At 38.4% G+C, this 20,967-nt stretch overlaps 2 protein-coding genes across 8 annotated transcripts; one reads left to right on the top strand and one right to left on the bottom strand.

Annotated features, from left to right (window-relative positions):
- The first annotated feature begins 425 nt into the window (after positions 1-425).
- On the top strand, positions 426-14,849 carry LOC111336314 (uncharacterized). 7 transcript variants are annotated; one of them, XM_088743442.1, is made up of 8 exons: positions 426-632; positions 6,208-6,767; positions 10,971-11,065; positions 11,653-11,812; positions 12,061-12,124; positions 12,798-13,078; positions 13,487-13,658; positions 13,764-14,849. In XM_088743442.1, the coding sequence occupies exons 2-8, from the start codon at positions 6,225-6,227 to the stop codon at positions 13,949-13,951; spliced, it is 1,503 nt and encodes a 500-aa protein (XP_088599568.1). In that variant the 5' UTR covers positions 426-632; positions 6,208-6,224; the 3' UTR covers positions 13,952-14,849. The 7 variants fall into 7 exon arrangements, with proteins under 7 accessions (XP_088599568.1, XP_022798122.2, XP_022798123.2 ...); XM_022942387.2 differs by having other exon boundaries at positions 6,196-6,767; XM_022942388.2 differs by lacking the exon at positions 426-632 and adding an exon at positions 1,911-2,052 and having other exon boundaries at positions 6,196-6,767.
- LOC111336315 (uncharacterized) lies at positions 13,992-20,659 on the bottom strand. Its single transcript, XM_022942392.2, has 2 exons — positions 20,512-20,659; positions 13,992-16,363 (listed from the first exon to the last, which is right to left on the bottom strand). Exon 2 carries the CDS (start codon positions 16,241-16,243, stop codon positions 15,212-15,214), a length of 1,032 nt encoding a protein of 343 aa, XP_022798127.2. The 5' UTR covers positions 16,244-16,363; positions 20,512-20,659; the 3' UTR covers positions 13,992-15,211.
- Between the last annotated feature and the right edge of the window lie 308 nt (positions 20,660-20,967).

Here is a 20,967-nt window from a genome sequence, read left to right as displayed (position 1 = left end):
GCTCACCTGTTTTAGGGATTTAATGTGCTACGTATTTAATTGGAACGATTACAACAGAACCTCAGCGTCAGTATAAGAAGAAAGACTATGCAATATGAAGCATGGCTTCGATTTCTGTCTATATATATGATATGATAAACTAATTGTCGAATTATTTTGCAAGACAGGAAACTCGTTCCTGTCGAGTGACTGCAGCAGCCCACGAGGTCAAGTTTCATAGAAATTTCAAACCACTTATCGGTACAGTCGTGTTGCGATGTTTTGAAATCATATACCCAATGAGTTCTCGGTAACTCTTCCGCATCTCCTCCAGAAAAAAAATGTATTGAAAACTGATTGCTCGGGGGCAAAATATTTTGGCGTACGGCTGTGAATGGAATTAGTATTTGGCAACAATTAAGTTACTTGTTGTGTTCTATGAGCTCCGCATTTGCGTTCAGTACTTCGAGGGTGCAGGTTTCCAGCTAAAAACACATTTGAGACTTCACATGTTCATTAATTCATGAAAAGGAAGTTATTTAAAAAGAAAGTCAACTGAGTTTTTATGACCATCACTGCTATATCATCGCACATGAACTTCTGACGGCAAGCATATAACCGGCTAACCCAACAGGAAAGAGAAAGAATCACAGGTATTTCTCACTTAATAAATTGAAGTTGAGTTTGTGACAACTAGGATGTTTTTTTCGCTGGAGGATCTTTGGTATTTTTTTTACCCATTTCTGAAAAATTATCAAACATGAATGAATTTTAAAAAACTGAAACGGAGGCTTTAGATGCCGTCCTTTTATTAGTGTAGATTTGTCATCACTAGGGAAGGGTACCCTTGTACCATTCATGATAAACGTAAACCTGAAGTCTTTAAGATAATTTTTCGCTCGTGATGAATAACCGTGTATGACTATTTGTGTATTTCTAGAAGGGCGATTAGTTTTATAGGAAGCTTCATCAGTTGACGAGCTCGAGGGAATTCCGCATTGAACTGCGCGCGAAAACTGAGTCACGAAGCGATGAGTATGATATCGGTTTTCAAGTGCAATTTAACGCAGAATTAACGAGTCAAGTAATGGATTTTCTTTGAATTGCATAACTGAATAAAAATAACAAAAAAAAAAAGAAAACAGCATTACTTATAGCTGTTATGCATACACAGATGCGAAACAACATCACTTGGCCTCGTTTTGACCTCGCAATTTCACGCTAAATACCTCGCTTTGTTAACCAATCAGAACGCGAGATTTTATTGAATAATGCGATTCTATACAAAAAAAAAACCATTCAATTGACGATCACAACTATAGAGAGAAGACTAAAACTTGTAACGATTTTGCAAACGACATCTCATGAAAACTTTGTACTAAAAACTGGGATACATGGATAGCCTTTAACATTTCAGGATGCAGATCCACAAGGTCAGTAGTCCCTACTTCATTATATTTTGCAAGTATCTCGTTTCCTTTCCGCCAAACGAAGTTTATATGTAGGCAAACAGTTGAATTTACAAAACAGAACATTGAATCAAATTTTAAAATTTGAAGCAAGAGCTCGTTGTTGGTTGCAGCCCATTAGCTCATAACTTCCCATTTCGCCTGCTCAAAGCTTATTCAAAACGATTGGGTATAGCTGTCACTCAGTTTATGACTTTATCTCACATGCGGTGACTGGTATCACTCTTGAAAGAAGAACACTGTATGATTCATTGGATGCTGAAACGGGACACACTATTGTTTGTCGTTAAAGCCCTGGAACCAACCTTAATGCATGATACACACATTTTGCACTTCTTCACTAGTGACCTTAATTATAACTAGGATAATAACCTAATGAGTGCGCTCGAGCCCAGAATTGAAATGAGCCTGGGAACGAAGTCTTTAATTTTCAAAAGGCTGCCAGGTGCATTAAGTGTAAATCGTTTACTCCTAGAACAATAGGGAAATCATCATAATAATTAAAGATGCAAACAAATAGTCATTAATACTCGACGCTCGTGTTTTTCGGAAATTAAAAGCGTCGCCGGTAAGGTTTGAGCGGACCATAACACAGCCTTAAGGGGTAAGAAAAATGACTTTTTATATATTTTGTGCCACTTACTATTTTTGCTTTTTAAACTTTCTCTATTGTATTTTCATATTATTGTATTCTTGTATTCTAACGAATGTTTTTACGTTGAATTAACTGGGATAACTCACATCAGGTTGTAAACACCACAAAGGGTTTCCGTGAGAACCTATTCTAGAAAAGCTTATTGCAATTACAAAAAGAGATTGATAAGAATTTCCAAAAGAAATTTCTTTAATCATACGACAGTGTCGATCTTCCGGAAGAAAAATAGCTTGTATTGCTAAATTGCTCTAGGCTGGTTGGTAATGGAAAACTTTCGAATAATTTAGTCGACTCCTTCGGCGGTAGACTCGACAAGATTAATTTTTGGCATGTATTGGTTGGATATATCAATTTTTTTCCATGCAATCCTCCCAAATTACGCACTTCTCTGTTTACTCTCCACTGTTTTACCTTTTTTTTTGTCTTGTTTGGGAATTACAAAAATCACCGGTTATGCATTTGACAAACATCGAAGAACGTTGATAATACCAAACTTAAAAGGGACAGTATTTTGATAGCACGGCGTGTGAAGTGTATGCGCAAGTGTACCGCTCGCTGGCGGGGAGTACGAAGCAAGGAACACGACAGAGCTGCTTGATCTTCCCTAGGAGATTCGCTAACTGTCTGAGCGGCTAACTTGCAGGATACAATCCTTACAAAACCTGCATGGTACCAATTTTTCAATTTAAGATTTTTAATGAAGTGAGCTTCAAGAAATTCTGCATTTTTAATGAGTGGCAATGGTCGCATTTCTACATCATTAAGTGCATTAGTAGTAAAAGCATAACCTCCCGCATATTCTCTCTTGGACTTAAATAATGAGAGGTGTGGATTGGTACAAAGTTCGACAGTCAGTGTAAACATACTGTCTCTACAGTATTGAACTAGGGATTTGCTAAACTTAGATTAAGACCACTCTAATTGGGTTGGCAGTTTTTTTGGCAGTTGATAAATTGCAGTTCATTACGAATGCACCTTGCTAACAATTATACAAAAACTGCAGGTGAATGAAATATATCCAATTTCTTTTTGGGAAAGTTGAAAACAGAAATCACTTAGAAAAAGCTGAACTTGCATCGGGGGTAAAAAAACGGCATATGTAAAAAGTGCTTTTTAAGTGGTAAGAACGAGATTTTCTTATTGTTATATTTACTTAAAGTAAAAGAATAAATACATAGCAAGCCGGCCTTTTCATTGCCATACCTTTTGTGGATACTATAAGTTCATAGAAAAAAATGAATTATTGCTGAGATTTTTCTTTTTTTAGCGATATCTTTGCCTTCGGTGGTTTGCTCTTAGAAGGCGATCATTTCTATTTAATCTGAAATTCCGCTTTGTATTATCACAAACTCGACTGTCGAAGAAATAGGAGACCTATCATTCCCCAGGGCGGGACATTAAAAGGCGTTCTAGTATATAAGGGGCCGACCATTTAACTTTTGAGGGGGGGTGGGTGATTTTGAAAAAAAATTTCCTGCAAGCGCTTGTTGGAAGAAAAAAATTACATGCGGCCCAAATGTAACAGAAAAAATGTACCAAAAAATCGGGAAAAAAATATCCTGCACAGAAGATTGCTAGGAAAAAAATTTTCTTGATGACCACAAATAACCCACCCCACCCCCCCCCCTCAAAAGTTAAATGGTCGGCCCCTAATGTAAATATTCATAACATAATTAGAAAGTGCTCGGTTATGACAAAAACAAAACGAGTAACTATTCCATAAGTTAAACAAGACAAACTAAAAATTTTGAAAACTTACGTGCAACCCAGTTTTAATTGACTCTGGATTGGCCCGCTATATACAGTTTTTGGATTTCGTGGTAAGCTTTCTTGATATCTTGCAAGGAATTTTATCTTATTTTTAACGAGACATGATACAGCAAATGTCATATTTCAATACGTAGCATTCTTATTATGTGGTCGCTTTGTTTCTCGACGGAATGATTTGATTTTTCTCGTACGAAAATATTTTACTGTACTTGGGAAAATTTTTCATTCGTCAGTGTGTTGAATTTAAAGCTTCTCAATAGGATCTTTAATTAAATATTCCAATTTAGCCAAGCTGACAACTTCCCACTGTGTTGCAAAGCATACACGAAAATAAGTTAATTATCAAAGTGCAAATTATTTCTCTGATGCTCTTCAAAAATTGAGAAAAAGATTTGTGTACTTAGCAGAAAAGAATTGACCAAAATACAAGTTGACAATCTTCTCATGCTTTTCGCCGCACATTTACAACAGAATATTCAAATTGGCAAGGGTCACTGTTTTACTTGACGCCAATCATTCCAAAGAGCAAATTTTCTAAACTACACTGTAACCATGAATGAATTGCGGCTAAAGAAAAATTTTTTGTTGTCCAATAGGAACTTAACTTAGTGGCGAGGACTGCATAAAGGTGATATTTAATTGTTATAATCAGCGGCCGGTCAGTACACCGAAAATTGATAAACAGGATAATTCCGTAAAAAGTTCGGTTTCTTTGGGGCGGAATCATCTTTCTAAACATATCTTGTCTCAGCATTAGTTATTTCATTTATTCATCAATCTTTTGGAGCATGTTTAAAGTATTTTCTGTCCATTTATTAGTACTCAACCTATTCACAACTCGATAATAACTCGAATTCGCCTGAGTTAGTGTCCTGTAGCGTTCACCCGTCGAGCATGAGTCAAAATCTAAAAATTCCCTGTATATGACTCCCTGTGCCATCCATAGATAACCGTTTTTTTTTTTTTGCTCAATTCCTCCAGGTAACTTTAATTTTGTGTTTTGCTTTCATAGCACTGAAGTAATGCATTCTTAATTATTCTTGTTTATGAAAGTTTCATGTACAAGTGAAACAATGTGCTTAAGGCTAGTTAATCAAAACAGTAACTCATGTTGTTGGCAAAAACAATTTACCTTGTCAATTCACCTGTGATGGTCGAAAACATGACGTGCGAGTTAGGTCTAAATATAAATAGGGAAAAGAATGGTACAGAAAGTATGGAAACACTAAAAATAGTTATTGGCGGGCTTAATCCTTGATGTTTAAAGGCTCCTCGGCAGGTTTTTTTGGACCAAGCTTCACTACATTCGAGGGCTTCATCTTTCCAGCGGGTATGAGACTTGCTGCGCATCTCCGATAGGAATTGGACGAGCCCAAATATAGCGGTGGTTGAATATAGTAACATGACAAAACCTATACTGTAGATTTACTGTTTTGACAGTTCGCTTAAACATAACTTTGGGTTTACAGACGTCGGTTGCTTCATATTTGAACTTGAGAACGTCTGAGAGCGCGCTAAGAATGAGGAAACTAACCTTTGGAAATTATTCTATCCTTTTTTGGAGGGTTCAAAAGAGCGAAATATGGATACTATTTTAGAGCATCATTATTTATATGTCCGACCCAAGAAGCGAATTAACATTAATGATTTGCGTGAAACCGTTATGTTCACTATTCCATTCTCTCGCCAATATTAATAATATATTATTATAATTATTTTGTCATTTTTGTGTTTTAATTAAAATTTTAGTTTTGGTATTTTTGTGTTTCAATTGTGATAAACCTCATCTGAAAAAAAAATAGCATATGCGGGAACTCAAGAGAGCAGAATTTTAGAAAAATCCACCTTTGAAAGGTTTTAATTGTAATTGTCATAAAGTTTTGTTTTTCACCTTATTTTAGCAAGGATCTTCGCGGGAAACCACTCACGCAGATTTTTACTTTTGAAATTACCGACTGTTATTGAATTTACGTTTGCGCTTAAGTTTAGTTTTTAATTAGACACTATTGACAGGCGTGTTTGTGTAGGTGTAGCGTCACTTTATTTGAAGACGTTCTTTAAATAGCATCCGAAGCGGTCGATGTGACAGCAAGGTTTAACAGAATTCACGGAAATGAAACTAGGATGAGCTAACACAGTTGGCCTTTACTTAAGGATAAGGAGTTTGACTCGATTGATGAAGGAGAGGTAGAATGGAATAGTTGTTAATCTCAATTTGTTCTTCCTACTGTATCTTAAAGGATCAAAACTCGATGCAGCAGCTGGAGAGGTTAGAATAAATGGAATTTTCATCATTGCTTTATATAATTTTTATTTCACTAGTTTGGTTTTCAGAGGTCTGAAGTTCAAACATGATGAATCTTTCTCGAATGGTGAGGATTTTCATCATGTTTATTATGGCCATGACGATTTACGTTCTGGCAGACGATGAATGCCCGGATGACAGTAACATAATGCTCCGTGACCCCGCAGGATGCCCAATTGACTACATGACAGTGGCAATGTTTCCTTCTCCACCCTACCTTTTATTGAATGAAAACGACGACAATGGAAATGCAACATATCCTTATGGCATTGTTTTCGACTACATTTTCGACACTTTGTCACGTTGCTGCCCAGAGAAAACGGAACTCGTGCTCAATAATGAGGCTTTAGTCGAATCTGACATAATCTTTCCTGTCACTGAAGACGATGAAACCTTTTTAACCTTCTCGGGAGTTTCTTACACCTTCTACGATATCGTCAAGGTAGATGATTTTGTTCTGATTGGCCTCATCGATCAGTACAACGCCAAAGCAAGAGGCTTGGTTTTAAGGTCTTTGTATGACTCTTGGCCAAGTTTTGTGTTAATCTTTCTTCTCACTGGAATTGCTGGAATTTTCATCTGGGCCCTGGTAAGCTGGTTGGTGACTTTTACATCTAACGCAATAAACGTTGGTTTATGTCTTTGTTGGGAAGTTCTTTATCTCCTGAGCTGGGAATCCTCATAATGAGAGACCACCCTTTCTAGTTGGAAAATATTTCTGGTTCACTTTTTAAGGGAATAAAATTAAAAGGTTCATAATGGGGAGAGTTTACTGTAAAGAACAAGTGGCTAGTGTTTTGGCTTAAAGTATGCGTAATCCTGGTATCCTGGTAATATGACACATAATTTTTTGCAGCACCTCCATTGGTAGTTGAATTGAGAACCAATGTTATCATGAAAGTCAAATTATCCTCAGTAAATTGATAAATAACTTGACAAATAACTTGATAACTAGCTTTAATGTCTCAGTTTTCCCAAAAAAAATCACCAGAAATCGGGAACATTTCGAGTCCGTTATGAAATGTCAGCGGTATATCCATAAAGCACGATCAGGGTCAAAATCCAGTTCCTAATAGGAACAGGCACAACAAAAAGACAGACATTGAAATAGGGACGGGCACAGCCGTTAAAGAACAGGCATAGCCGATTAGAAACAGGCACAGCTCATTAGGAACAGGCACAGCTTATTAGAAACAGGCACAGCTCATTAGGAACAGGCACAGCCTATTTGGAACAGGCACAGCCTATTAGGAACAGGCACAGCCTATTAGGAACAGGCACAGCCTATTTGGAACAGGCACAGCCTATTAGGAACAGGCACAGCTCATTAGGAACAGGCACAGCTCATTAGAAACAGGCACAGCCTATTAGGAACAGGCACAGCCTATTTGGAACAGGCACAGCCTATTAGGAACAGGCACAGCCTATTAGGAACAGGCACAGCTCATTAGGAACAGGCAGAGCTCATTAGAAACAGGCACAGCCTATTAGGAACAGGCACAGCCTATTAGGAACAGGCACAGCCTATTAGGAACAGGCACAGCCTATTAGGAACAGGCACAGCTTATTAGGACCAGGGAAAGCCTATTAGGAACAGGCACAGCTTATTAGGAACAGGCACAGCCTATTAGGAACAGGCACAGCTCATTAGGAACAGGCACAGCTCATTAGAAACAGGCACAGCCTATTAGGAACAGGCACAGCTTATAAGGAACAGGCACAGCCTATTAGGAACAGGCACAGCTTATTAGGAACAGGCGCAGCCTATTAGGAACAGGCACAGCTTATTAGGAACAGGCACAGCCTATTAGGAACAGGCACAGCCTATTAGGAACAGGCACAGCCTATTAGGAACAGGAACAGCCTATTAGGAAAAGGCACAGCCTATTAGGAACCGGCACAGCCTATTAGGAACAGGCACAGCTTATTAGGACCAGGGAAAGCCTATTAGGAACAGGCACAGCCTATTTGGAACAGGCAAGGCCTATTTGGAACAGGCACAGTCTATTAGGAACAGGCACAGCCTATTACGAACAGGCACAGCCTATTAGGAACAGGCACAGCTTATTAGGAACAGGCACAGCTTATTAGGAACAGGCACAGCCTTTTAGGAACAGGCACAGCCTATTTAGGAACAGGCACAGCCTATCAGGAACATGCACAGCCTATTTGGAACAGGCACAGCCTATTAGGAACAGGCACAGCTTATTAGGAACAGGCACAGCCTATTAGGAACAGGCACAGCCTATTTGGAACAGGCACAGCCTATTAGGAACAGGCACAGCCTATTAGGAACAGGCACAGCTTATTAGGAACAGGCACAGCCTTTTAGGAACAGGCACAGCCTATTTAGGAACAGGCACAGCCTATTTAGGAACAGGCACAGCCTATCAGGAACATGCACAGCCTATTTGGAACAGGCACAGCCTATTAGGAACAGGCACAGCCTATTAGGAACAGGCACAGCCTATTAGGAACAGGCACAGCCTATTTGGAACAGGCACAGCCTATTAGGAACAGGCACAGCCTATTAGGAACAGGCACAGCTTATTAGAAACAGGCACAGCCTATTAGGAACAGGCACAGCTTATTAGGAACAGGCACAGCTTATTAGGAACAGGCACAGCTTATTAGGAACAGGCACAGCCTATTTGGAACAGGCACAGCCTATTAGGAACATGCACAGCCTATTAGGAACAGGCACAGCTTATTAGGAAAAGGCAGAGCTTATTAGGAACAGGCACAGCTTATTAGGAACAGGCACAGCTTATTAGGACCAGGGACAGCCTATTAGGAACAGGCACAGCTTATTAGGAACAGGCACAGCCTATTAGGAACAGGCACAGCTTATTTGGAACAGGCACAGCCTATTAGGAACAGGCATAGTCTATTAGGAACAGGCACAGCTTATTAGGAACATGCACAGCCTATTGGGAACAGGCACAGCCTATTAGGAACAGGCACAGCCTATTAGGAACAGGCACAGCCTATTAGGAACAGGCACAGCCTATTAGGAACAGGCACAGCTTGGCAAAGCGAGGAGCAGTGGGCACCAAGATTCCCAGAAGGCCCTCTGAGAGGCAACTAAAGATGGTTACCAGAATGCAGCAAGTAATTAAATCACAGGGGGCCCACGGAAGCGGCGTGTCTGGTCGTTTGTTCGAAATATAAAGAAATGTAGGGGAGAATATTGAAGAGTCGTAACATCGTAAACTTTTAGCAAGGAATGTCTATGTTAAGGCTCAAAATAAATGTAAACCTACCTCACTTGCTGTGTATTGTCGTTTCTGTGGCTCTAAATGGCGAAAAATTGTTTTCTAAATTGTTTTGGTTTTGGCAAAACCCACCAAATCGCTCAAATTCGCCATTTAGGACCACAGAAACGACAATACACAGCAAGTGAGATAGGTTTACATTTACTTTGAGCCTTAACATAGACATTCCTTGATAAACGTTTACGATGTTACGACTCTTCATTATTATCCCATAAATTTCTTTACATTTCGAACAAGCGACCAGACACGCCGCTTGTGTGGGCCCCTTGTGATTTACTCACTTGCTGCATTCTAGTAGCCGTCTGTAATTGCCTCTCAGAGGGCCTTCTGGGAATCTTGGTGCCCAGTGCTCCTCGCTTTGCTAAGCTGTGCCTGATTCTAATAGGCTGTGCCTGTTACTAATAGGCTGTGCCTGTCCCTATTATGCCGTACCTGTTTCTAATGAGCTGTGCCTGTTCCTAATAAGCTGTGCCTGTTCCCTAATTAGCTGTGCCTGTTCCTAATCGGCTGTGCCTGTTCCTAATCAGCTGTGCCTGTTCCTAATAGGCTGTGCCTGTCCCTATTTCGATGTCTGGCTTTTATTGTGCTTGTTCCTGTTTGGAACTGGATTTTGACCCTGTTCTTGCTTTATATATATCGTATTACAGACAGTTCAATATGGCGGCTGTGGAAGTGAAGTGAACACGTAACTTTCTATTTTCGTAAAACCCCACTAGGGAAAGACCTGGTACCTTTCTATTCCAGAGAGCTAAAAGAGACGTAAACACAAAGAAAATGGCGGCCAAATTGTGCAGTTACTGGGACTTGTATCTTTCGTGTTCTTCCTTCCTAAAATTGGGGTATTTAAAAATGGCCTATTTTGCTTTTGAGCTCTGTGAAAATACGAAGAGTTTCCCGGCTCGAGGAAAATTTGTGGGCCAACATATTCGACCGTTTACGAGCGATTTAGTTGAGCAAACTTCTGCAGAATGCCTATCGAACTACGCACCTGCTAATCTTCACAAGGTTGTTCCCACGGCAAAAGATGTAACACCTAGTCGAAGCAGATTTTAAGAGTTTGTATGGTAAAATGGAGTCAGAATTATGAGTTCACCCTTATACCTTGGGAAAAGGTAGGCTTGAATTTGAGTATTTCTTTTTCGTAGCGATGTGCGAGTTAACCGATGCAGGCTGCATTTCCAACTACGCAGCGAAAGAATGTCCCATTCTTAGACAGCTATTTTGAAAAAACAATCTTTTCCCATACATTTTCTTAAAGTGTTTCGGCGACACTTTCCTTGTAAGACGAGAACCGCCTCTCCCATATTGTCCCAAATTTCTGGCAATGGGCACGCGGTTTCAGGGTTAAATGCCACTCGATGAAACTGACTGCTAACTTCTACCATTGATATCGAAATTAACATTTAGAAAACAACGAACTCAGCTTTGCACTCATTTATAGTAAAATATAGCTAGTTAATGTAATAACCTGCTTGGGTTCACAATGGATGAGATTGACTTATATGCTTACTTTCCAGGAATACCACATGAAAAACGAAGAATTTTCTTTGTCCTTTACAAGAGGTTCTTATGATGGATTTTGGTGGGCTTTTATTAGCATGACAACTGTTGGGTAGGAAAAACTTCAATTTCACTATCATATGAAATAACCAAACACTCAGCCGTATAACTGTTTATGGTAGCCAAGACTTTGGTTAACAGAAAAGTAAAGGGACCTTTTGTTGTACTCTTTAGACTCGTATCCAGTCATTTTCACCCTGCGTACACACAGTTAATGCAACCCAACTACATTTCATTTATGTACGCTATAAAACCATCTGTAAAGTGAAGGCACGATTCACATTTAATGATTTAAACTTGGGAAATATAGCTGGAATATGATCAGCATTTCCAATTTTATTACAATTTGATTCGCTCCAACGAAGGGCCAACTCTCGAAACGTCAGCTTTTGTAAACGTTACGGTGGCCAATTTCCCATTTCAACTTTGTTGATATATCCAAATTATTACAATTTGATTAAGACAGATAAACCGCTATAACGAGTTTTAAAAAAGCTAAGTTGTTAGATATAGCCCTTCCAAGAAACACATCCGTTTTTAAAGAAACTAATTGACTCACCTCTTTATTTATCTGAATCATGTTGAAAATTTTATGGGGTAAATGACTGATGAAAAGGATAACATGGTTTATACTCTTAGATATGGAGACAAAAGTCCAAGATCCTTTTTCGGTCGCTTGTTTGGTGTGTTTTGGATTCTCACAGGCTTGGTCGTCATCACCATGTTTACCGCCACAGTGACGTCTGCCCTTCTTTACAGCTCCTCGCCGGAGTTTATCAATGGACTGGAAGGGCTTGAGGTGAGTAGCAATGGAAAATAACATATAATTTCTAGAGATTGAAATCCACATTTTGAAAAACCGTTGGGACTTGAATTGATGATACAATTATACAACTTCTACCATCAGTATAACCTAGTCTTACTTGCGCAAACTCTTTTCTTGGTGAGTTTTGAATACGAAGATTTGCTAATGTTACAAATGATGTCAACGAGCTTTTAATAGAGATAACATACCAGTCTGGTTGTTTTCTTTTTAATTGATATAAGGTGGCAGTGCTTAATGGCAGCTTTGCTGAGGCCGAGGCAACCTATCTGGGAGCAGCACCCCGTCGTGAGTATCGCCGCATTTCCTCTGATTTTCACGAGTTCTTTTCACAGATATGCAACCATCATGTATATGCTTTCTCAATATTGCTGAATTTTAGCATTTTTCATCTTTGCATTGCACACAAAACCCGAATGTAACATTACTACAAGGTAGAAGAAGTCCACGCAACATGACTCGATTTGGCAAAAAAAGTTTTTTCGTCTTTTCACGACCATGGGGAAAAAACTCACCACCTTCAATTACGTCATCATTGCGCATAAACAACACATATCGCAATTTCTATACTAGCATTACGCAAGAAGATTGTCACCATGGACCTAATTGAACGGCCTAGCCCACCAAGTGTCTTCTATAGCTCAGTGGTAGAGCATCCGAATTATTAATCGAAGGTTTGAGGTTCGATTCCTCTTGGGGACTCAGCTTTTTGTCGTTTTCCCTCGTTCGTGACAAGACGAAGAAATGAAACACCTTTCGCTATTTCTTTACCGAGCTCAAAATTCACCATCTTTCTTATTCTGTTAACTTAGAATTTACTTTTCGATTAATCACAACATCCCATAAAATGCTTTCAATTACAACGCGACGTTTAAAAAATCCACCCAACTTTCTCTGATCAAAACGCAAATCATAACAAGTTTTTTTCTGATAGTTCACTTAAATATGTTTCGCATTTCAGCGTACCCTAAATTTGAAGAAATGCATGCTGCTATGGTGAATGAAGAGGTAGAAGGCCTATTCCTGGAGAGACTCCAAGCTTATTACTTCTACAGCGATAATGATTTCTACGATGATGACAATTTGCGAGTGTTTCATACAGTTCCCACCAAAATCTCATACAAGATGGCCTTCAAGCAAGAAACAACATGTCAATTGCTTGAAAAGAACTACTGCTTCAAACGTCGCTTGGAGAATCCTTTAATCAGTTCATACGTCAGGGGCTATACCACGCCGTTAAAGGTATGGGGTTGTGTCATTTGCTTGTCCCAACCCTTTCACTCCAAGGATCCGATTGGTAACTCTCCTTTCTGTCTGCTTTACAATTCTAATCAGTGATGTTGGTTCGTAGAATTTGGTATTTACTGAAACAACTAACACTCCCCTGATTAATATTTTTCTTTATTCTCATCACTTGTCTGCTTGAAACTACATTAGCGTTGTAAAGAGAAATTCTGCCCACGGAAGATAAAGGATTTGAGTTTTTTTGACGAAGAGTTAGACATTGCTCATCACAGTGATCGCTTGTTTTGTGAACTTTATAGGAGAATCATGGCTGTAGGTGACGAAATCTGGTTGAAGCAAGGACGATAGACCTACTTTCAATCACTCATACAATATTTCTCGCAATGTTCACCTATTGTCTTCCAGGCTTTCAAGCCATCGGTGGATACAGTTGGTCTTTTGTCAGGCAATTCAAAAGGAACAAGTACTTTGTTACTCAGCCTGATGGGTGTGTTCTTCGGTCTATGTGTTCTCGGGGTCTCAGTAGAATTGTTCCTTTGGAAATCTGCGAAGCGGTACTCTAAGCCAGCTCCCTTTCGTAAGTATATTAGAAGTTCCATTTTAGTTTTCTATGCGTTTGTTAATATCATGATGGAAAAAAAGTTAATTTGCTGATTTTTTATCATCACTTCATTCTTGTTAGATACTAAAAGTGAAAGAATGCCGTCTGATGTAAATTCGTTTCACACAAACAACTTCTTAAGGCAACTTGGAGGCTTCGAGGAGAATCTGGAAAAGCTTTCCATCCAAATACAGAAGATGAAAGAAAGTCTGACTGGTGAAACAGGGAAGACGACTAAAGATAACCTCAAACTTACGGAACTCAACTAATTCCTTTGTACATGGCTACTTTCGAGACATGAGACATACGCGTATTGATCATCCTTTAGTATGGCCGTGTGACCCATGCAAAGATATATCATCCTTGACCTTAATATAGGAAGTATTATTTCCCATCCTCAAATAGGTGGAAAAAAGAAACGCATGAAATGCGCAGCAGCAGTTAATAAAATTAAAAGTTAATTTGTTAAATTTTACTTGGATGGTAATTTCATCTATTGGCTAAAGCTTAAAGGTCTATAAACTGCAATCCCATTTTACAACGCCGAACTAACACTACCTCCAACTGTTCCATAATACGAAAACTAATTGAACGACTGTGAATATTATGAAAAATCATGCATTTGAACCGCAGATTAATAAATGAAGATAGGGGTGATTTTTGCAGTAATTAACACTACTTGAGCAATACCGAGAATAAAACCTGAAAAAAAAATCAGGCTTTATCAACAGACCTTTTCAGGCTTTATTGTCACTATTGCTTTAGTTTTGTTTATTACTGCGAAGATCACTCTCTTCTTGCAATTGGAAAGTGTACATAAATCACGGAAATTATGGGTCCCAATGAAAGACTCTTATATACTTCCAAGGTAAGACAAAGTATAATTAACATAAATAGGTTTGTATAAAAAATACCGATGTCAAGATGACTACATGCCTAGCAAATAAAGAAAGTGATTCTGGTTTTTTTTCATCAATATCACCTATTGCTATAAGACATCTTATTATTATTACATTTGAAGCTTACTGATAAATTTATGGAAATGATAAAAAATGTAAACAGTGGATATAAAAAATTGAAAAGGTTAAATTTCGCGAAAAACAAGTTCATTTCGGGTTGATGCAGTTCAAATCAAAATAATACAAAATAAAAATAGACTGTAAAACAGCTTTCAGGTGTGTTTTTATGTTGTCTGATTTCAAAACTAGTTCTTAACAGTCGTAGTCGGGTGAAATTGAAGGAGAATGTAATACCGAGTCTCCCACTCTATTCCCTTTGTATTTCCAAGGGTATTGCCTCTAAAATAATGTAACAAGGTCAGAATCATGAGCATCCGAATTGTTCTATAATTGATATATAAATTCCATTTCACAGAACGTTGGTATGAAAAATAGTTTCCGACATATAAACGTCCTATTGGGGTCGGCTGGAAAATCGTTTCGCTTCATCCTTGGAAGAACTGTCTCGGACCTTTCCTGAGCAGCACACCGGGGCAAACATCAGTGTGAATATGCTTTCATACACTGAATTCAATATCCAGTAGCAATCATTTCTTGCTCTGTGTCTCTGTCTCTTACGACAGATTTTCGGAGTCTGAAACACAGTAATGCGTCCTTCAATGCTTTCCTATATTTGGGATGTCTCCATGCATAGATATAAGCATCAAGGGCAACCTTAAAGAACAATATAACGTCGCTCACACGAAGTGCAATGCTGATCTTGAGCAGAAAGTCGAACGACATTGGCTTGGTATAGAGGAAAATGTAAAATGCGACAATATGTGGAAAGGAACATAAAATTAGAAGGGCGGATAACATAAGCGCCACAACAGTTAGTTGCTTCTGATGTTTTGCTTCGTTCTTACTGCCATGTGCCCCTTCCGAACGCTGATTCAGGGATCGGCTCACGGAGCTTCGTTTTCGGATCGCCTTAGACCTTTGAGAAAACCTTCGGAAAGATTTATACAGGAAAATGTGCGCCACAGTCAGTAAGACGCCTACGACAGTTGGATGGAGGTGAAGATTTATCCTTAAATAGACATCTGCTGGTATTTTTGTATACTGCAAGGAGCTGAAGATGGCGAAGTACACAAAATGACAGCACACGGCAACGAGAACCCGCTTCTTGGTGAATAGTATCTTGTATCTGTGCGGGAAGGTAATTGCAATATACTGGGTTGTAGTTAAAGCGAGGACCAGAAAGAACGAAGAGCTCAGCACGATTATGGAAAGAAATGTGCTTATCTTGAACAGGTATTCAAAGTATTTTCCTGGACGGAAAGTCTGGTAGAAATGGCAAGCGAAGTAGTATACTGCAAAGAAGGGTTCAACAATCAGACCTGTTACGAGGTCAACAAGCGCCAAACTTATTATAAAGTAGGTGACTGGTTTCCGAAAGGATTTAAAAGGATCTTTGTATATTGCCACCAAGAGGAGAGTATTGCTAACAACTGTAATGGGGGAGAAGATTGAAAGAAGGAAAGCTGACATGTATAGCGTGGTGATGTAGGGCCCGTAGCCCTGGTCTTCCAGTGATGCATTGGCTAATGTGATATTTGCCATTTCTCTTCTTCTGTGTCTGTTTTCAGTCCACCGTCTATATGATGTGTTAAGATTTTCAGTCAACAGATTGTGGTTGAGCAAATATTTGAATACTCTTCTTACATCAGTGTGTTCGCTCACCTGTTCAAAAATCATGAAAAAAAACATAGAATATTTAATCACTGATGATTAATCCTGATTTTCCTGGCATGGTTTGATGCTACTCTAGTTGAAAGATTTAATATAAATTAAATCGAAATTACAATTCATCGATCCTACCAGTAAAACTCAAAGAAATTTAAACAAAATGCTGCTTGATTTGAAAAAAGCTGGTAAGATTGGTGACTATACGTACAAAATGTTATACAGTGGTGACTGCTTATGTCCACGATTTTGTGGCTTACCAAAACTTCATAAACTGGGAATCCCTTTGAGACCTATCGTCTCTTTTGTTAAATCTCCGATTTATACAATTTCTATTTATCTTGCGAGGACTTTCTCGCCCGTTGTTGGGAATACTGATTACACTGTCAAAAATTCCTGAAACTTTTGCGGATTTCATAAACGATAAAAATTTTAACGCTTGTGAATAATTGGTATCTTTCTACGTTGTTTCGCTCTTCACTAAATTCCGAGTTGAATTTGCCGTTAAAGTCGCGGAGGAGAGACTCAGAGAAGACGCTTCCTTAGGACAAAGAACTTATTTGTCTCCGAGGATATCATTTTTCTGCTGTCTTTTCGCCTCAAAACCACGCAATATGTACATAACGGCACCTGCTATCCACAGGTTTTTGGTGCAGCTATGGGTTCGTCCATCTCTGCTGTCATTGCCAGTAAGGTAATGGAAGACGTAGAACAAAGGGCTTTAACCACTTGACCGGTTAAACCCTTTCTCTGGAGACAATATGTCGATGATATCATCTCAGCAGCATCCGAAAATGAAGCGGAACGCCTCCTATTACATTTGAATTCAGTAGAGCCGGCTATTCAATTCACCCTTGAACGCGAAAAGGATAGACACTTGCATTTTCTTGATTTAAATGTGTGCAGAGCGGAACAGGGGAAATTAGATTCAAGTGTTTATCGTGAACCAACTCTCACCACTCTATTTGCCATAAAAAGTCCGTAGCTAAAACTTTACTTAGGAGGGCTGATTGTCTACGGTCTTCACCTGATTCCAAGGTTGAAGGTTGAGGAGAGAAAAAATGTTTCCGATGTCTTTAAGTTAAATGGCTATACCAAAACATTTCTCCCGGCCGTAACTTCCAGAAAACAGTTATAATTAGTAACACTCCAAATGAGAGGGAACCAACGACAGGTTATGCTGTTATTCCTTACATCCAGGGTGTTACGGACCCATCAAGAGAATTTTTAATAGCCACAACGATAAAGTTGCTCAAAAACCTTTCCATTTTTGGACATATTTTTGCCAAACCTAAGGATCCTGTTACGAAATAACAACGAACCGATGCTATTTATCCTATTCCATGCAAATGACTGTGACCACGAGTATATCGGACAGACCAAACGTCAGTTTGGTACACGTTTGAAAGAGCATCAGAAAGCGGTCTTCTTTTGCAAAAGAGAAAATTCAGCTTTGTCGAGCACACATGCTTAGCTAACCATGCAATTGGTTGGGATAATTCTGAAATTATCACCACTAATCGCCGCTAACACCAGCGCCTTTGTTTAGAAGCTTGGCATATCAACTCCGCCCGCGCTTCGTAGATCGTGATGATAGCGGCTTACTACATGACGCTTATTTACTCCTCGTCAGAAAAAACGGCAGCTAATTAGTAAGCTTATAAAAGGGCAATGATCACATCACTTCTGGTGAAGGCATTAGACGGGAGTGTCGAAACGTTGGGTCGATGAATTGTAATTTCGATTACATTAATTAAATCTTTAAACCAGAGTAGCATCAAACCATGTCTGATTGTCCACCTGGTTGCTGTGTGAACCTAAATATACCTGATTTTCCTTTTCCTTAACTGTCAGAATTAAAATATTTCATTAATGGATGTTAGCCTCTGGCTGTGATTCCAAGGTATATATAGAACACAAACAAACGCTGACCTTTAGTCATCAATGGACTAACACAAACTGCTCATCAACTCTATATTTATATGCATACTTTTTCTGTTTTGGCTCTCTTGGTAATGAAATTTCAAATTTGAAAGCCATTCTCATCATTTATGAAAAGTCAAAAATCTCATAGATATTCCTTTTGACTAGTCGAGAGGGTCACATTTTCTTTATGACTTTACTCAAAGCTCGGTGTTACCAGTTCAAAAAAAAAAGATGTTTTATGGCTATCAGGGGTATTTTTGTGAAATGTGAAAGATTTGAAGCTTCGATATGCAATTATCGCCATAAATATATCCTCCCCTGCATGTCTCTCGTAAACCGGCTTCGTTTTACTATGGCTTTCTGTGTCTCCGCACACCTGCACAGATTGGTAGGAAAAGCGCACGAGTCACATCTGGTGAAGTAATTGAATAGCTCGAGTGCCTGAGATAACACGAAACCGGTGTTAAGCCAAGTGGACTCATTCAAAGATGAATATATTCTATGGAAAAATATGGGCACTCATAAAAGAAAAACAAAATTATTAAAGAAGAAACAAATAAAATCAGTCAGTAAAAAAGAAACATGAAGTTTTCATAGGACGATATAATTTTTCTGGGTTCAGCCAATATAACGCCAAGAAATAATTTTTTAGCAAGATAAACATAGTTTCCAATTCGACCCAAGAGTTAGTTCAATGCAGGAAACAAAATATACCAAATGCAAAGTACAAAGAAATGGACAAAACCCAAAACAATGGTCCTTCTACAAAGCATAGAAATCCTTATCATAGAGATTAGTCAGTTTTAAAGTAAAATAAAACTTTTTTGGAAAGACAAATAGTTGTAAGGATATTTTACCTTAAGCAAAGACTTTATGAGAGAAGATGGGTCGTGACCCTTACCCGAAAACTAAATGCAACAACTCTTTAAAAAAAAATCATCAAAAATTAACAATAAATAAACTGATCGATTGCATATAAATAAAAAAAAGGCCTAGAAAAGCAATGGTAGCATTCTGAAGTTATTCTGATACGTGCGAGTTGAAATAAGACTGAACTTTCTTAAATTGTTGTTGTTGCGAGCATATTCATGACAAGAATTTTCCCACCTGTAGTGTCGCGCAGTATTTGATTTATCAGGCCTCCTATGAAAATGTCAAATAGATCGTGAACGGAAAGTAATATTGATAATCTAAGGTAAATCATGTCTGTTTTCTCAGGTTTAACTGATGTAGGCAGTTAGCATCAAGTAAATCTTTAAAAAAAAATTGATAAAATTGACTTTGAGGCACGCACGCAGCACCGAAACGTGCAGTCGAATTCGAAATTACATGAGATGCATCCGGTGCCAGATTTTTCCTCTTTTTTAGCACTTCTTTTTTTGTGCGTTTGAGGATGTCAACCAGGTAAAAACTGTAATTTAGAGTTGAAAGAGTCCTTTATAAATGACACAAACATAATACTCATACAGGACGTAATGACAACGCTCGCACAAATTATGACGTTGTTGGAGTGGGGATGAATTGCAATGAGATGAAACGACTCGAAAAGTATGAATTTGATTTTAAAAGTGGTGTTCATCCTATGCATATACACTCCCCAGCGAATATCACATAAGTCACGAGAAAAAACCATAGATTTAGCAAAGATCTCTAGAAAACAATTAAGAGCTAACTGTACTCTTCAAACAGTATCCACGAACACCATGAAAAGTCATATTCAAAATTAGAGACGATTTATTTTGGCTGAGAAAAATGTTTTCTTTCTCCTGTTAAAATGCGACGTCTGAAATCAAACATTATTTAATGAAAAGACCATGGCAAGTTATAATTAATTATCGTAAAGCAAATAATCATTTCCAACTACTTTCGGTTAGTAGTGACTTATGTCACGAAACCAAAACTAAAAGAACACCTGATATAGAAAGAAAGCTTTGCATCTCCGCTTTAATTGTAAATTTACGAACTAGTAATTCCCATTCCAATCATGACCGACGTCTGCCACTTAGTCTCTTTTTCAGTAGAAATGGGGAATTAAAAACCATAGTTGATCTTATGTGGTGTCAGTGTACCATAGAAGCAAAGAGAATTTCGAAAAGAAGGAATATTCATCGTCAAATGACAATAGACACATAAAAAAAAAACACCCTATGTTGATTGCTTCAGTTCTTCAAGATCAAGGAGACGTTTATCGAGAATTTCATTCCCTTGAACAGCCTTACCTTTCTTAGGCCAGCTTTGAGCCAATAAAAGACATGATTTTCAATTTGAGTAATTCCAAATTCGATTTTCCTAAGCTCCTTTTAGCCTGATGCAGTTTGAACTGTCAACACTTTCAGAAAGTATAATTAAAATGAATTCAAAAATTCAGTTCCGTCAGCCTTCAGAGAAGAGGTAAAAAAAAGCAATTGACTGTAATTGTGTATTCTTAATTAAGTTTGCCTTTAATGTGATCTCTCGGGTTTATCAAATGATCTTCACTTAAAAGTGGACTTCCGCCTTTTAATGTCCAAAGTAAAACATTTTCTATCTTTTCTGTTGTCAGTGAAAGGATTGATTAGGAATATTTGTCGATGTTCTGATATCGTTAAAAAGTAATAAATAGATCCGTCGATGTGCCTACGGGATAGAATCAAAGTAAAGAGAACGCCGACATGCTTTCATGATCAGTAATAACA

The sequence above is a fragment of the Stylophora pistillata genome, chromosome 13 (genome assembly GCF_964205215.1).
Source record: "Stylophora pistillata chromosome 13, jaStyPist1.2, whole genome shotgun sequence".
NCBI classification, from domain to species: Eukaryota; Metazoa; Cnidaria; class Anthozoa; order Scleractinia; family Pocilloporidae; genus Stylophora; species Stylophora pistillata.
Note: the sequence above shows the minus strand (reverse complement) of the source record. Positions and strands in the feature narration are given on the sequence as shown.